General features: G+C 40.0%; 1 protein-coding gene across 1 annotated transcript in view; it reads left to right on the top strand.

Moving 5' to 3' along the window:
* The window catches only part of SLC9A3 (solute carrier family 9 member A3), a 65,619-nt gene that overhangs the window by 22,333 nt on the left and 29,043 nt on the right, over positions 1 to 14,243 (top strand). The window contains exon 2 of the mRNA XM_077809197.1: positions 9,265 to 9,567. Coding sequence (XP_077665323.1) covers positions 9,265 to 9,567 — 303 coding nt within the window. The remainder of the gene's footprint in view (positions 1 to 9,264; positions 9,568 to 14,243) is intronic.

Here is a 14,243-nt window from a genome sequence, read left to right on the forward strand (position 1 = left end):
ATTGATGCAGGAGTTTAGCTGGTACTTAAATACTATTGATTAGAATGAATCAGCAACATGATTTTTCTTCAAGGATATTGGCTAAAAGCATACAGGAAGGTCAGATTAGTTCATAGAGGTGGGGAAGTAGCAACAAAAGATCGCATGGAATCTAAATGAAAAAGAATTTGAATTGAGAGGACTATAGAGTAAAATCTGTACAGATTCAGTTCATAGAAATTCATAAGATACAAGTTATAAGAATCCAAAGAGACCAGCAGGATTATACTACCAGCCTCCTGATCAGGAAAAATGATATTGAGTGCACAATGCTGAGAAAGATTAAAGAGGCAACTAAATCTAATAAAGTAGTAATAATGGGTAACTTCAGTTACCCACATATAAACTGCTCGAATGTCTCCTGGGGACACAATGTATAGAAGCAGTTTCTCAAGACCTTAAATCTTTGCTTCTTTGAAACAGCTACTTCTAAGGCACACAAGAGGAAAAGCTGTTCTTGACTTAGTCCTAAGTATACCGCATATAAGTTGGTTCAAGGCATAACTACAGTTGAGCTATAAGAGTGAGCACAACAGAATTAAATTGGACATCCCTGGGGGAGAGACTGCATCAAACACTAGCACTGTGACATTAAGCTACAGAAGAAAGGATTTTTAAATAATGAAGGAGCTAGTCAGAAAGGTCCTAATGTCAAAAGTGCAGAAATTAAAATCCTGCGATCCATAGGAATGTAAGACATGGTACTGAAGGAACGTTGTGGGCACTGATTCTAGTCACCTGTTACGGCAGGCAGCCCCATCTTGCAATCCCGTTCATAAACTTGTCAAACACCATCTTAAAACTAGTTAGCTTGTTTGCCCTCACTGCTGCTATTGGAAGGCTGTTCCAGAACCTCACTCCTCTGATGGTTATAACCTTCTAATTTCCAGCCTAAAATTTATTCCTGGCCATTTTATACCTATTTGTTCTTGTGCCAACACTGCCTGTTAGCTTAAATAGCTGTTCCCCTCCCTTTTGTTTACCTTCTTGGTATATTTATAGAAAGCAATCATATCTGCTCTAAGGCGTGGTCTACACTGCAAAATTAGGTCATCATAAACCGCCTTGCGTTGCCCTAGTTGTGCATATGTCTCCCAGTAATGTAAGTGCCCTGTTACAGCAACACAGTAATACCACTTCCCCAGAGACACTGAACCATGGTCTACATACTGAGGTCAGTACAGCACGAGTGTTGATACTGAGTTCCTGACGTCGACTCTCACAGTCCTCCGGCAGCTGTCCCACAATGCCCGACACTGATCGTTCTGGTCACAATTGTGAACTCCACTGCCCAGAGGTCATGGAGACTGGAAGCCCGCACCATTAAAGCCCCACAAATTTTTGAAATGTTTTTTCCTGATTCTCCAGTTTAGTGAGCACACCTAGCAGCTCTCCATTGTTGTGTGTAGCTGCCCACACTGGCTACACACTCCAGACGTGCTCCAGCTTGGAGTAGACAGCTATTGGATCTCCTGGCTCAGTGGGGAGAAGAGGCTGTGCAAACACAGCTACTGACCAGCCATAGAAGCAAGGTCATCTACAAGCAGATTGCATGGGGGATGCATGAGAAGGGGCATGACAGGGACCAGCAGCAGTGTCATATGAGAGCAAAAGAACTGCATCAAGCATATCAGAAGGGCAGGGAGGCCAACAGCTGATCTGGTGCTAAACCACAGACTTACCACTGTTACAAAGAGCTACGTGCCATACTTGGCGGAGACCCTACTACCAACCCGCAGATCACTGTGGATACCTCTGAGTATCCCAGGCTGAAGTATGGCTAAATAGGAAAGTGCATTCCTTCAAGACAAACAGATAATCTTCAAAAACTGGAGATCCATCCCAACTAAAGTCAATACAAGGGGTGCAACACATTGCATGTAGGGTGGAAAATGAGACGAGCCAAGAGGGATTTAGGAAAGCAAATGGCCCAGAAGATAAAAAAAAACAAATAGGAAATTATTTAAGTATGGCAGAAGAAGGAAGCCTGTGAGAGAATCATTGGATCTGCTGGGCTACCAGGGAATAAAGGGAGCCAGGAAGAATAACAGTACTGTAGAGAAGCTGCATCAATCTTCACCAAAAAGAAAGTTAAGTAGGTACCTTCTTTTTTTTCTAGGTAATTAAAATAAGGCACAATCAGAGTTTGAGATGTCAGAAGAGTTAGTGCTGGAACAAACTGTTAAACTAAATAGCAGCTGATGCGTAGAACCAAATGATAAACATCTACAACTTCTAAAGGCATTTAATATTGAAGCTACGAAGCTGCTAACAAAATTACCAATTAAAACTGACTACTATACCGAAGGATTGGAGGGCAGCCAGTATTAGACCCATGTAAAACAGGTGCTAAGGGGTGATTCTGGGAACTACCCAGAAAGCCTTACTTCAGTACCAAGTAAACTATTTGAAATGCGGATAAAAAAAGAGAGTGAATACGACAGAGACAGACCAGCACGGCTTCTGTAAAGGAAAACCACATCTACTATAATTCTATGACCATGTCAACAGAAGAGTGGATAAAGAAGCGCTGGCTGATATAAATGTGTTTGGACTTTCAAAAAGTCCTTCATAAGAGGTTATTAAAGAAGTTTATTAGCCACAGGATGAGATGTAAAATCCATGCATGGATTTGAAATTTTATGAGACACAGAAATCTGTGTGTGGGAGTAAATGAGTAACTTTCAATATGGCACAGGTGAATGGTGGGTTTCTCCAAATGTTTGATACTAGATTCATGGCTGTTTAGTAAATACTCATTAATAATCTGAACAAGGGGGTGAGCAGGAAACTACAAAATTTGCAGATGACACACAATTATTTAGGTTGTTCAAGACTCGAGAAGACTGTAAGGAACTCCAAAGGGACCTAATAAAGCTAGGTGAATGGGCAGCATGCTGGCATATGAAATTCAGTGTTGACAAATGAAAAGTTTGAAGACATAATCTGAAAGGCTCATTGCTAAAATTAATCTTAGAGACTCAGGGAAAAGTAACCTATGTTGACAGCTCAATGAAAATATCTGGTCAATGAACAGTGGCAGGTAAAAAAAAGCAAACAAAAGAGTTAGCGTGTAAAATGCTGGACAGATGTAGAAAAGAGAGGACTTGTCCCGAAGGGTATACAATTCAAAGAATATGACATGCATCCTGAAGAGAGTGCGAGGGGGAAGAATTTCTTTCAGTACTTTTTTTTTAAAGATTCTATAAAGGGTGTGAAATGGCAATATTTTGACATATTATATGTATTTTGGCAGTGAGGAAACCTTGTTACAGTTATTTTTAGGAGAGAAAAAAGGAGAAACATCACTTTCTGTTTTTATACACAGAAAAATCTTACTTCGATCAATAAAACTTTCCAACTTGTATACAATGGATATCAGATAACAGTTTATGCACTGTTGAGCTGTATTAGGGGATTTTGTACAAGACTTCCTGATCAATGCCTTAACAGGAAAGCAAAAGATGCTATCTGAAGCAAAGCGTAATCTCAGAGTATTTAGGGCTTGATCCTGCACCCAGTGAAATTAATGGAAGCTTTGCCCGTGGTGTCAGCCAGAATCAATAGATATAATTATAGAACCAAGTCATCCAAACTTTTTTGTTTAATGAATGAAAACTATGGTATTCATTAAATACAGCTGTTAGATAAACAGGTTATTTATGAATGAAAACCTACATTGGGAAGGTTATCCTTAAATAAACTTTTATTTGTATGTTAAGGAAGAATAATGATGGAAATGGGCAGGAGTTGCATATCAGCTCCTCTTCAGCTATTTTGTCAGGTAACTTAGTCCTCTGAGATATAATTAACCCAAAGAAAAGTGTTAACATTTTCAATTTTCATTTTAGTCAGTGAATGGAAAGAATCAAAAAATCTGTCTGTTGCATGATTTGCTGCAAAACTGTTGCAAACTATCTTAGTGAGCAGTGAACAGCTTGTTAAATGTTAAGTTCCTTTACAAGTTTCCATGTGTATAATGCATTCTTAAAGTATGCTTAAAAATAACTAGCCAAATTATCCTTAAGAACTTCTTTCTCAAATTATTTTACTTTCCTTTATGAGCCTGGAGAAGCTGGACCCACCTAGAACTTGTCGCTGTTTGTCTGATTTTTGCCAACTAATTTAAATTTCACAGTCCCTTTCCTCGGATCCCAAAGGAGGTGTAGGGAAAGCAATAACTCTACATTTATTTTGTGAGATGGTCTGTAGACTTTTCTTTCTAAAAGGCCCCTTCTTCTCTGATGCTCAACATGCACAGAAGTACAGTTTAAACACTAGCCGGTCAAACCCTGTTTAAGCTGACTTAGCCCATACTGGTTGAAAAGTGGATGTTTAACTAGTTCAGCAAATACCATTCCCAGGCAAATGTGGATAGGGCCTAAATTATCAACATTAAAATTCTAGGAAGTCTTACGAGTTCCATGTGTACTGTGGTGTCTACCAGGCAAGGGACCTGGCTACAATATTGTAGTTCTTGAGCCCCTTCTCCTGCACTCTTAAAATACGAGGGGCATAGTTCGGTGCCAGGTTTCACCATGTAAAGGCACTGCCATAGTGGACCTGGGGGTATTTTTACATTATGGGTGCTAAGGGGACACTGCCACTTTACTGCTGTAGCACCATAGTGTCGAACGCACAGGGATGAAAGGGAGTTTTCCATTGATGTGGGTAGTCTACTTCCCTGAGCGGCAGCAGCAGCTAGGTCAACGGAAGAATTCTTCTGTTGACCTAGCAGCATTACAGCAAGGACTAGGTTGGCTTAACTGTGGCACTCAGAGAGGTGGATTTTTCACACCCCCGAGTGCTGTATCTATGTCAACCTAATTTTAAAGTGTAGATCAGGCATGGGTTCCCCAGTGTGGCAGAAGTTACAATGTAGAGGAGGCCTAAGAATGATCAGTGCTTTGAGAGGGGGAAGAAAGAGAATCAAACCTGACACGGTTCTGCAATTGCTGAAAGACAGAGAACAGAAATAGGTAGAGCAATGAGGCAGTGTAGCTTGCTAAAGCCAGGTTAGACAAATCAGTTTTCCACAAAATCATAGGTCAATGCTAGCATTTAAAGCAGTACTTCAAAACAGTTGGCTTTCATTTGTGATGTTCTGCCAGTGTCTTTAAATCTAATTTCTTTTTCTAATTTCTTACTAAGACTAAGGAGGTGTTATTCATTCTTCTTTTAAAATCATAAGGGTATACGTGAAAAGCAGTGCATAGGATATTAGCTTTATTGTGAATCTCATGGCTAAAGATCCATGCAACATTTTGAATATTTGCTAACTAGCGTTTACTATTTTTGTTTCTTTCACCAGAGAGTGACCTTTCTAATTTGTACAGTATACTGGAAAGTAGGACTTGTTTTAAGCAGTCTTTATACAACATTATCTGTACAGAAGATTATAATTTGTGTTAATAATAAAAAGTGAAGATACTATAAAAGTAACTTTTCATCAGTTTTGGGTGACTGAGGCCTGGTTTACTCTAACAAGTTTTGTTAGCATAGTTGTCAGTTAGGAGTGTGAAAAAATCCCACCCGTAACCAATTTAGCAATTCTGGCAAAAGCCTTAGTGTAGACAGTAATATCTATAAAAGTGTTTTTTTCTGGTATACCTTATTCTATTTGGGGAAACTGTATAAGCTATACCAGTATAGCTTACTGGCAAACCTTTCCAAGTGTAAACAAGGCCAGAGTTAAAGGGTCTATGAAAGTGACAGAACACAGAGGTTAACACTAAACGCAAGCTAACCTACAGAGATTTGTCGATGCATCACAATACTTGACTTTAACACAATTGTTGACCTACTGCTGAGTGTCTATGCAGAGTTTGCTTTGTGCATGAACTGAATTGTGTGTGAAGGGTTTCTGTGTACTGAAGACTTAGGCCTGGTCTACCCTAGGTTATAGTCCAAGACATGATTATTATCAGACAAAACAAAACTGCATTCTAACACAATGTGACACTGCCCCGGGATAACATACTGCCATGCAACAACTTAAGCAGGTTGTGCTTCACAGCCTCTCGAAATGGAGCTGAGCATGGTTGGGTGGAGGATGGAGAAAGAAGAGGAAAGAGGGAAGTGCCTCTGGCAGAAATCCCCCTCAACTCAGAGCAGCACCAACCCATTGTGTCTTCCTTTGACCCAAATCCCACAATTCTCGGTTGCTGCAAAGGATTGTGGGACATGTGGATTGCAGGTCATTTTTTGGTCCAAGAATACAAAGGGATTGAGAACCTCCACAGCAGACCAGAGTATGGTGAAATAATGGTGTTAACACAATTTGTAGACAGAGACAGCAGTGCTGGGGGTATTGGGATAAGCTAGCTACTGTCATTTTTACCACCATGTTGTCCAGCCTTCTCTGAAAAGTCTTGGACTGGCAAAAACACTGGAGGCCATGTACTGAAATCACCAGGCTAATTCAGATTTATACCCAGGAGTGCAGAGGTGAAAAAAATAACCTACTGTGCTACCTAGTTGTCCCCAGCCACCTGTGTACAGAATAGCTACAACAGGTGCATCATTAGAATAAGCAGAAATTATTTCACTATTAATTCCTTACAGAGTTATTTGTCTGTGTGGAACTGCACCCCATCCTCCTTGGCACCTGCAGAACTGCTGTAATTCCATCCTACCTGTAGCTTCAAATGCAAACTATTGTCCGGAATTGTTGGCTGGGAGTTCACCATTTAGGTGAATGAAAGGCAGCTTACAAAAGCTAGTTGTCAGAGCATATGGATCTCTAATTCAGTTTAAGAGCTAGATGCTGATACCTTTACTCATGGTGAATAGCACCTGATTCAGTGAGTGTTCCCATTGACTTCAGTGGAATACTTCTGGAGTAAGATGCTACTCAGTGTGAGTAAAGCTGTCAGACTGGCCCTATGAAAGGAGTGTATTCCCATTAACACAAGTTGCAGTAGATCCAGATGCATTGTTAGGGGGACATATTTCAGGATAGTGAGCTATTAAAATGGTATGGCGTTTCTTGATTAAACGTTAGAGGGAGATGTGAGGCATGAGGACAACTCCATTTCTCTAATCATCTGAAAAATGCAATATTTGTCCAGAAAGGCATAGCTTGAAGTATGGTGTTCTCGTGACGTGGAATTTGCACCCTTGGCCAGAGAAAAAAGGCTGAGGCCTTATAGGTGTGAGTATGAGCTCAGACTTTGCAGCTAAGTTCCAGTTGTAAAGTCTAAAACCATTGCATGATATTGGAATACTCATGGCATTTTCCTCTTGCACATTGAAAAGCTCATAGAGCTTTTGACTTGACTCTGTCTGTCTTATTCATACTGAACAGTATCTTTCTATGGAAGCAGTCTATGGGGTTTCTTGTGTAGTAAAGTGCTACTCTACAGGAATAAGTGTAGTACAATCTGGCCCCTTGATGGTTAAGGATTAGATTTTCTCTTGGGCTGCATGCCAGTTCAGGAAAGTAAAGGGGAGTAAGGCACTTCCCTTGCCTCTCCTTTACACCTTTGCTTTGGATAGGTAGCCCTTGGTTCTGGACGCACAATAACAAGTGGCCTGTGTGATCACTTACTTCCCACCCTCATAGATCAGGTGGAGGGGAAAGGATGAATCCTTGACTCTACCGCTTACTGTGCCATCCAGCACCACTGAGGCAATGGGGAGGGGGTAAAAATCTACTGCTGGCATAAACCAGGTCTGGTATAGGCTAGCAGTTAATCACTATTTTAAGAGCCTGGAGGGAAATGTGGCTCTGTGAGCCTGATTCCTTCACTGCCGTGCTTTTGGGGCACTGCAGCAATGTACCACCAGGACTCACCTTTAGAGAGGGGTCAATGTTCATAGCAAAAACAGCGTGCAATTGGAGATAAACTTTTCCAAGTGCAAAGGAAAGTTTCAGCTGATATAAAATATTCTGTTCACTGGGGGGAAACTGTTCCTTAATTATATCTATCAGAATTCTATAGAATAGTGAGGATTTAGCAGGAAGTCCAGTGGCTACTTCACAATATCAGGTTTTCAGATGTCTTCAAAATTCTTGTTCCATACTTTTAATTCAGGGCATTTCTCAGTCATGTCTCTGTCTGAAAACATAGCAAAAGGGAATCCTGACCCAAGTAAGTCTGGCTCAGCAAAATTTCTTTTCAGGGATAAAGAATGTAATCCTTTCTCCTTAATGTAATAAATTGGTTGATAATTTACTGACTGGAGATGCAAGGAATGGAGGGAATGACCACCACCAAAAAAAAAAAATCCTTTGAAAACCTGAATGCCATGATTTGTAAACATAGAGCAATGATTTTCAGGGACTCTCAACAATCTGTGAGGCAGTGCAGCCTTCATAACAAAGAGAAGATGCTAACTGGGAGGGACACTGGTTTTCTTTATTGGATTACTCAGGTTGTGGAAGGTACGTTCCAGCTGTTGAATTAATGGCCCAGATGCTCCTCAAAACTGACTGTTTCAGCATGTTTATTGAGCACAGTTTGCCTCCTTCTCCCAGTGTTGTCACCTTAATCCAGTTTTAACCTGGTTTGGGGTCATCCACATAGGCAGGAGCAAAATGTTTACAACTTGGTCTATTTCACAGGTCTTGTCTACCCTGGGAACTTTAGGGACCTCTGCCATTGTTACACTCATCCTGGTGCATCTACACTGGTGCTAGCCGTGGTGTGAGCACTGGTATAGGCTGGCTGCTGTCATTGTTACAATCATGTCACCAATCGTTGCGTACCTCTGCAAGGTGATGGGGGAAGATTTTTCAATACGTCTTAAAACATAGAGTCCTGACTGTTTTTTGTACTAATTTTCAGCAAACTTGGGCCCAGTTGTGTGCTAGTTGAGCAGAGTTATAGGTTGATATTAACACCATGAGAAACTCTGTGGTTTTGATTGAGTTTCAGATGAAAGTGAAAAGCTATATATGAGCTCAGCTGTATTCAGCATGGGTTAGGATCACAAGTAGTCCTTGAATCAGGGGTGCACATCTACCGTTAAGCCAAACTGAAGCAAAGGTTCACATCAACTCCTCCAAAATTGATTTGCTGAGATTCCCTCAACAGTACTTCATTGCCAAACATCTCTAGTACCTCCCATTTATCTTGCTCCATCCTAGCTCAGAGATCTGGTCTCATTCTCCTCTCCTCTGTTCCTTTCTTATCTAGAACCAGCCCTACTAACAACAGCTGTAATATCAATCAAATTATGTTTGCATTTGGATTCTTTCACATTTTTTCTCTTTCTTTGCAGTTTTCCACTTGTCCCACAAAGTCACCCGCGTGGTTCCAGAGAGCGCTCTGCTGATTGTCCTTGGCCTCTTCCTGGGCGGTATCGTGTGGGCTGCAGACCACATTGCCTCCTTCACCCTTACACCAAATGTATTTTTCTTCTACCTGCTGCCACCCATTGTCTTAGATGCTGGATACTTCATGCCAAACAAATTGTTTTTTGGAAACCTTGGTACCATCCTTCTGTATGCTGTAATCGGGACTGTATGGAATGCCGCCACAACAGGCTTGTCTCTCTATGGTGTCTACCTGAGCGGAATAATGGGTAAGCCTGATTCTCAAAAGAGTCACTGCTAATTAAAATGGGTACTGGCTGGTACATTAGTGGTGCATTATAGATAACAACTCTTTCCCACAGAAAAACACCAAGTATTAACTTGGACCATTTTCAGGTAAATGAAACTTCAGAGTGGACAGAGCAGGTTCTTGAACTTGGGTCTCCAACTTTGCAGGAGACACACACCACCGTACTTACCTACACGCGTCCCTGGACTAAAGAGCTAGGGTTTCAAGCCAAAAAACACATGTTTTGACACAATTCCATGTTAAAAAAATATTCCAAAAGGGTTTTTTTTTTGTTCCAGTGCAGAACGAATCTCAAAAGTTGCTGCAAAACAGAAAATTGTCCTCCACTCAGCTCTAGTATTAATTAAACAAGGGCCCTCTAAGTGTATTCATATAATAGGTCATTGTTTCAACATTTAAAGCTAGAAACCACCCTGCTAGGGTAAGATTGAAGACCTGTAATACCAAGTGGCATTTGCAAGGGGCATTTTGCCCATGTAGTACTGATGAATGTGTAACGTCTCTGAGGTGATATGAGAAGTATACATAGCAACAGCTGTTACATCTTTTTGTGGAGGTGTAGTAGCACCAGGTTTGGACCACTAGCAACTCAACACCAGCAAATCAGAAGACCACAAGGGGGAGTGGAGATGTGGCTGCACTGCTGTTCAGATGTGTCTCCTCCAGGGTGTGTAGCACATCTGCCTGTTAGTACCTCTTACTCATGGAGCTCAGGCACCATGAATCTGGAAGTTTTCTGCTCAGGTGCAGAAGGGGTGGTGCAGGAGGTTTCCTAATGCGCCCACAGAGGAGCAAACAGAGGTAGTCTGACCCAATATTGTTACTCCACTAAATAACTTCTAAAGTGAACTCTGATTCTATAGAGGGGAAAATGTACCACGAAGGAGCATGATTAAACATAAAGGGTCAGAAATAGCCTCAAAGGTTGTTCCCACCATCCATGACAGGTGAAATAACAGAATTTTTGGGTTCAGATTTTGAAAGTAGTGCCTGGGATTTAGCTACTTATTTTCCATTAAATGTGATGGAAAACATGTGGCTTCATTCCCTGCATTGCTTTGAAAACTCTATCTAGAGGTCTAACAGAGTAGAACCACAAATTATGTAGCTAGATGTTTCTTTCTTTTTTTTTTAACGTTTAAAGGCACAATTGATTAAATCAACCATTTAATTGATTAAATTAAACCATTTAATTGATTAAATCAATTTTGCACCAATTTTGGTTGTTTTTTTAATTTCGCTCAGATATAATTTGCCTTACCATTTTTAATCAAATATAAAATCTGTGTACCTTTCAAGGCTTTTAAAGTTGGTCAGGATCTGTTTTGTCTAATTTCTCTGTACTTTATTTAATCTAGTGTGTCTCTGGTGCGTATCACTATGGTGCCTGAGTGCCAAAAGTGATAGATTTCTGCAGCAAGAACGTCCTTCTATAAGAACAGGTTCATAGTTTTAATTGTTTGTTTGGAAGAATGTACTTTTGCTCACCCCAGTGCCTTAACTTTGTAAAGCAGAGATAAGCAGAGGGCAAACGAACACAAGAAAACTTCCATTGTCTTAGCTACAAGAAAGAAAAATGCGAAAGCAGTTCCACATGATGCATGCCTGTATGGTGATCTGGCAACCTCTGCGAAAAAAATATTCCTTGCAAAGGAGAGCTGGAAGGAAGGAAGGAATTTGTTGCCTCTAAGGATCTGATTCCATGTATTTATCGAAAACTTGGATTAGCATTCTGACAGGTTTACACTGGCTTCTGAGGTTACAGCAAAGCTAGGCAGCCATGTTGCTAGGATTGTAAGCCTGATGGCCATTTCTCACTTGCCTACTATTGTTCTGGGTGTTTGTGCTAGGGTTTAATGCTGCTGCTTAAAAAAAAGGCATTATTGTGAAGTTAAATGGATGAGATTGCCTTACCTTGTTTTGCAGTAGACCTACACTGCCATGTAAACAAAATTGGTTTATTTTTTGCACCTGAAGATAGCTGTGGGGGTGGCTGTAACATACTGGCTAGCATGTGAGATACCTTATACCTGTACTGGATAGAATGTGACTTGATCACATCCTGTAATTATTTGTGATAGAATTACCCTTTAGGGGCTGGAGGCCTACAAATAGAATATATATCAAGCAGTGTTGTCAGACCTCTGGCCCATAGATCAGATCTGGCCCACTTAATGTATTTGTGTGTCTCATATGTCCTATGTTCACATGCTAAAGAATCGTAGCTTATTTTTCTCTTTTTCAAGAATAGAAAGTTTCTAAACCCTCGTGATTGTGCTTGATTCCAGCGTGAACAGAGCATCACCCAGGCAGTGTTGTCTTTCTGAGTTTGAAACAATGATCAAGAGCTGTGAACTGCCCTGTTTCTCTCCATTAGCCTCAATGAGGTGTAACTATCTATAAAACGTAATGACGATACTTTAAATGTCATAATTAATTTTTTAATTGATGCTCATTATAGGTGCTGGGATGGTGAAAGGGTTGGGATTTAAGTCCACACCAAGATGGGAATGGGGAACTGCTGCCGGGAAGGAAATGCGGAGGGAAGAACAGAAGAGACACCCAAAGACAGTAGAGGGAGAAAAATAAGCAAAAGAAGGATGGGAAAGGAAGTGAAAAAATGGGCAGAAATGGTTGTAGTCTTACTTATCAGAATATTTTCCCAGTGAGTGATGCTGAATGGGACAATAAGATGATGACTAAATAAAAATTCGATTGATAACTAGAACATGTAATTTTTTACAAATCATCAAAACATTTTGAAATTTCAAAATTGTTTCCATTTTGCAGGGCTTGTAACAGACCAGTTAAAAGGAGTTCTGACATTTTTAATCAAAATTTGTCTTGAAAATGTCATAAAAATGACTTTGTTAACGAAAAATTTGGATAAATGTTCTGCAAATGCAATTAAAAATATGGAGAATTTTGGGGAAAAGGAAACACTTAAGACAAAAGTTTGTTTTAAATAAAAGGCCATTTTCAGCACCCTTCCTCCCCCACTCCCCCCAAAAAAGAAGTGTTCAAAAATTTTAACTAGCTACAATAACTGAAACTGAGTTACAATATAAAGGCCATATTTCCCCCTTTATCTTTGTGCAAACTCTCATTGACATCAATGGGAATTCCACTGTGGACTGAGGGTAGGTTGTATAATCATAAATGTCTTCCACATTTAAATCACAACTTAAATCACAGTTAAAAATGGGACTCAACTCTTTCTATTGAATAGGTTTGACACTCCTACAGCCTGCAACAGCATAAGCATCACAGTCATCTGTAAACGGATGGGCCTGATTGTTTAAACCATTTAAAATGAGACTGCACAAAGAACTAGATAATACACTGTATGCACCATATTTAACTGACAGGATGATGTATTATGACCTGTAGATCTTTTTTCGGTTCTAATCTCAATTATGGAAAAGGCCAGAGAAGCCTGTCCCTGAGTCAAACTATGTCACTCGCAAATAGAGATAAGTAGGACTTGAATAGCTTACGTGATACCAGCTAACCAAAGGATTAAACCTAATAGCCACATGCTGATATATAAGAAGGGAGAGAAGTCTGGGTATGGTACCTGCAGAGAAACCCAGCTCTCCCACTCCAGCTGCTGGGGAAGGAAGGGTACTGGGATTCTTCTTAGTTCTTGGAGCTAGTTTGTGGATTTTACTTCTCATGTTATCCTCTGTAGAGTAAGTGCCTGGGAGTATTTTGGGGTTGTTATTTTTTTTGTTTGTTTTTACTTCAAATTTTATTATTCAGGCGAACAAAGGTGAAAGTTTAATATCACTGAATGTATGGATGTATATCCATTGAAAACATAGTTTTGATAAAAGCAACAACAGAAAACAGATTATATGTTTCTTCCAACTCCGTTGACAGATGGAACTAGTAATTGATTAACTCTGATCTATTCCCCAATATGAGAGCATTTCACCTAAACTGGATTACACAGATTTCAATTTAAATGAGTGGAAACACCTGTTAAATTTGATATTCAGTGTCCTTAGTTAGAACTTGTACTATGTGCAGAAGACAAGTACAGAACAGGCAAGAAGATCAAAACAACAATGAAAAGGAAATGCTACTTTAAAAATACATTTGGAAGAAATATAACTTAAATGTTAAACTAGTGCCCACTGTCACCCTTGCACATTCACATGAAGGAAAAAAGGAAAACCAATCGCAAGTCATGCTGACTGTTTCCCCCCCCCAGTCATAAAACCAGCACTCACACTGTTGCTATTACTGGTGGAACTACATGGACAGTGAATTCCCACTTAATGAATTCTAATTATGAAGTTTAGCAATGTAGACAAGGTCTTAGTTTCCTGGTGACTTCCAGAGTGAAAATTGTTCTATAATTCTTTAGTGACAGTGCATTGAATTAGAGGGGATGGGTGGTAGGTTTGGTAGTCTAAGTAAAACTCAGGTTTAGCAATCCAACCTCTCTTGACACTATTTTGTAATAGTTATAGATGTGCCCTAACCTTCCCATCAGTATTTGCTCACTAGCTTTTGGAAGTTCTTAAAGAATGTAGTAGCAATCAGAATTGGTAACATATAAAACAGATAAGAGATGTAGGTGAGCCAATTCATTGTAAAGGCATTTGTTTTACAGTGTCCTAATATCCA

This window comes from Eretmochelys imbricata, chromosome 2 (assembly GCF_965152235.1).
Source record: "Eretmochelys imbricata isolate rEreImb1 chromosome 2, rEreImb1.hap1, whole genome shotgun sequence".
NCBI classification, from domain to species: Eukaryota; Metazoa; Chordata; order Testudines; family Cheloniidae; genus Eretmochelys; species Eretmochelys imbricata.